At 31.9% G+C, this 2,624-nt stretch overlaps 1 protein-coding gene across 2 annotated transcripts in view; it reads left to right on the top strand.

The window, feature by feature from the left end:
• LOC117101195 (ribonuclease T2-like) overlaps nucleotides 1-2,550 on the top strand; it is a gene marked incomplete at its 5' end in the record, with an annotated part of 9,628 nt that extends 7,078 nt beyond the window's left edge. For both annotated transcript variants that reach the window (XM_033241096.1, XM_033241095.1), the window contains 2 exon segments: nucleotides 1,112-1,220; nucleotides 1,534-2,550. In XM_033241096.1, coding sequence (XP_033096987.1) covers nucleotides 1,112-1,220; nucleotides 1,534-1,680 — 256 coding nt within the window.
• Between the last annotated feature and the right edge of the window lie 74 nt (nucleotides 2,551-2,624).

Below are 2,624 nucleotides of genomic sequence, written 5' to 3'. Positions count from 1 at the left end.
TTTGAAAAACGTTCCGCCGGCACTGCTATTCTATGTGCATCCAATAGAAAGTGGAACATTTAAAAATAGAATATTTGGTCATTAACTTTGCATTTGAATCATGAAAAAATATTAACATATACAACTTTTGTAGCTTTAATTACATATAGGGCCTATGCTAATTTCATATCTTCCAATGAATTACTTTTTGCATTGCAAATTATTGTTATAAATTAGTTATAATTAACTGTAACTCATTCTTAGGTCAATTAAAATGAAATTATAAAGGATCTATGTCGTCATTTCACGTTTTTGGTTAGTGTCCCCTGAATGGGTACTCCTACTTTGGGGACACCCCTTAAGGCGACATTTTTTGTCCCAAAGGTGTCCCCTTTATAAGGATTATGACAATGATAATGAATACTATAATTTCGATAATAATGATGATTATGACTAATGATGACGAGCATAAAAATGATAACGATGGAGATTAAGATGTAATGATGTGGGTAAGGAGGAAAATGGTGGTGATATGATTTGGTGATAACCATCACGTTGTTATTTGCAATAATGATGATAATTAAATGTCATCATAATAATGATGATGGTAACCATGATGATGATTGTTTTTATATGAATCATATGATGATTATGATGGTTGTAGTGGTGGTGAGGATGATACCGATTATGACAATGGTTATTTTATCAAGGATGACAACAATGGGAATTTTGTTGGTTATGGAATGTTTATGATGATTATTTTTTTAATGACATAGCGAAGGGGGTGGAAATGATATTAATGATGAAATAATGTTAAATATCAATTTACAATGATGTTGATGGTGATGATGAACTTGAAGGATGATAGTGCCGCTGATTATTTTGGCGACTGTATGTTGTTGTTGTGGTGATGATGGCGATAACGACGACGACGATGGTATTGATGACGATAATAGTGGTAGTTATGATGGATGTTGATTATGATGAATATGATGACGACTATGATGACCTTTCAGGATTATTATAATGATGATGGCTATGATCGTGATGACTATGATGATAATCATACAAAAGAAATATAATTTTAAACTGTCATTATGCTATTCTTGATTGTTTTCGTGTCCTGTTTTAGGGCTCTGAAATCAGCATCCATCCTACCCGGGATAGAGTATTCTTTGTCTTATATCACCAAAGCAATCTACAACGCGTTTAAGATGGATCCCATTGTGCAATGTTTGACTGTAAGTTTTAAAATGGATATTCGTAGGCCTAATCATTCCACTTTTTGCATATATCCCGAGCTTATTTATGGTTCTTTAGCGGGGATTTATAGACGAATACCGTAAAGTAATATTTGATTTCTACACTTACACTTGACAGGTTCCATTTCACCAATGTTTTTTTTTTAATTAATTAATTTTTTTCAAAAACATGGGACAGATATTTATGTAGGTCTAGTTTTATTCAGTAGGACCGACTACATCAAATTAATTTGCATGTCAAAGCGCCCTCTACCAGACGTTTTATAATTCCATTTTGCTTTTCCTTGTACAGGTAAACAATACAGAATACCTAGCAGAAATTAGAATTTGTTTTCAGAAGGACTTCACGTTGATGAATTGCCCTGTTACGAAGTTGGAAGGTACACATGCATGTGGACCAGCAAATCTCATATATTACCCAGAAATGCATCACATTTAACCTTCGAAAACCGAAAGAGTTACCGTACAACTTAGTTGAACATTAAGGCGTGTAATTTTTTTTTTTGTAATTTTTTGTTGTTGTAATGGAATCGAGTTCACTAAGATTCAAATTAAATTCTTTCTCAATGTTTTACTCTGTGACTTTGAGGTATGGTTTCTTTTTGTTTTTAATTAAGTAAAATGAATTACACTTTTTTTTTAAATACTAGAAAAACCAACAAATATCTTTACCTTATGTGTAGATGCGACTATGCAAAACAATAGGCCTACAGTAGGTGTACTGTATTTTTGGGCCATGTTAACCGGGGCTTTTTTTTCTGGGCCCAATTTTTTCGGGGCCACTTTTACCTACATTCAAGTACAGTGTATAATACTGTACAATAATAATTTTTTTATGTTTATAAATTATGTAAAATGAGAACAAAATAAGAATATTTTGAGCCTGAAATTGGCCAAAAAATAAGAACACTGAGTCTGAGCAAAATTTTAATGGTTCTTATTTTTTAAATGTGTATCAGCTAGCCTTAAAGGTTCGGCGCAAGGTAGGCTAGAAAATGAATCGTCAATTTTAAACTGTATCAGTTTGGAAATCTGGTAGTATTATTTCATTGTTACTTCTGTATTTTATATAGTACATATTATGTGTAAAATACACATGAAGTAGGTAAAGTGAATTAAAAATACAATTGAGTTATATTTTCAATGGAACATCACAGCGATTAATTAGATCGATTATGAGAAATTTAATTATAAGAGTGTCATTTCCAGCAGAGATCCTCTCGTCTCTTCTCCATTCATTATTTTACCTTTTTTGATGGTGAATTATTCGGGGGATACAGTGTTCGAATAAAGGACATAATACATTGTGTACCATTTACTGTACTTTAATAATACTAATTAGTCATTATGACGATAATAAAGGTGATAACAACAACAACAACA

This window comes from Anneissia japonica, unplaced genomic scaffold (assembly GCF_011630105.1).
Source record: "Anneissia japonica isolate Jap-2015-1 unplaced genomic scaffold, ASM1163010v1 scaffold1946_len758022_cov188, whole genome shotgun sequence".
Taxonomy (NCBI): Eukaryota; Metazoa; Echinodermata; class Crinoidea; order Comatulida; family Comatulidae; genus Anneissia; species Anneissia japonica.
Note: the sequence above shows the minus strand (reverse complement) of the source record. Positions and strands in the feature narration are given on the sequence as shown.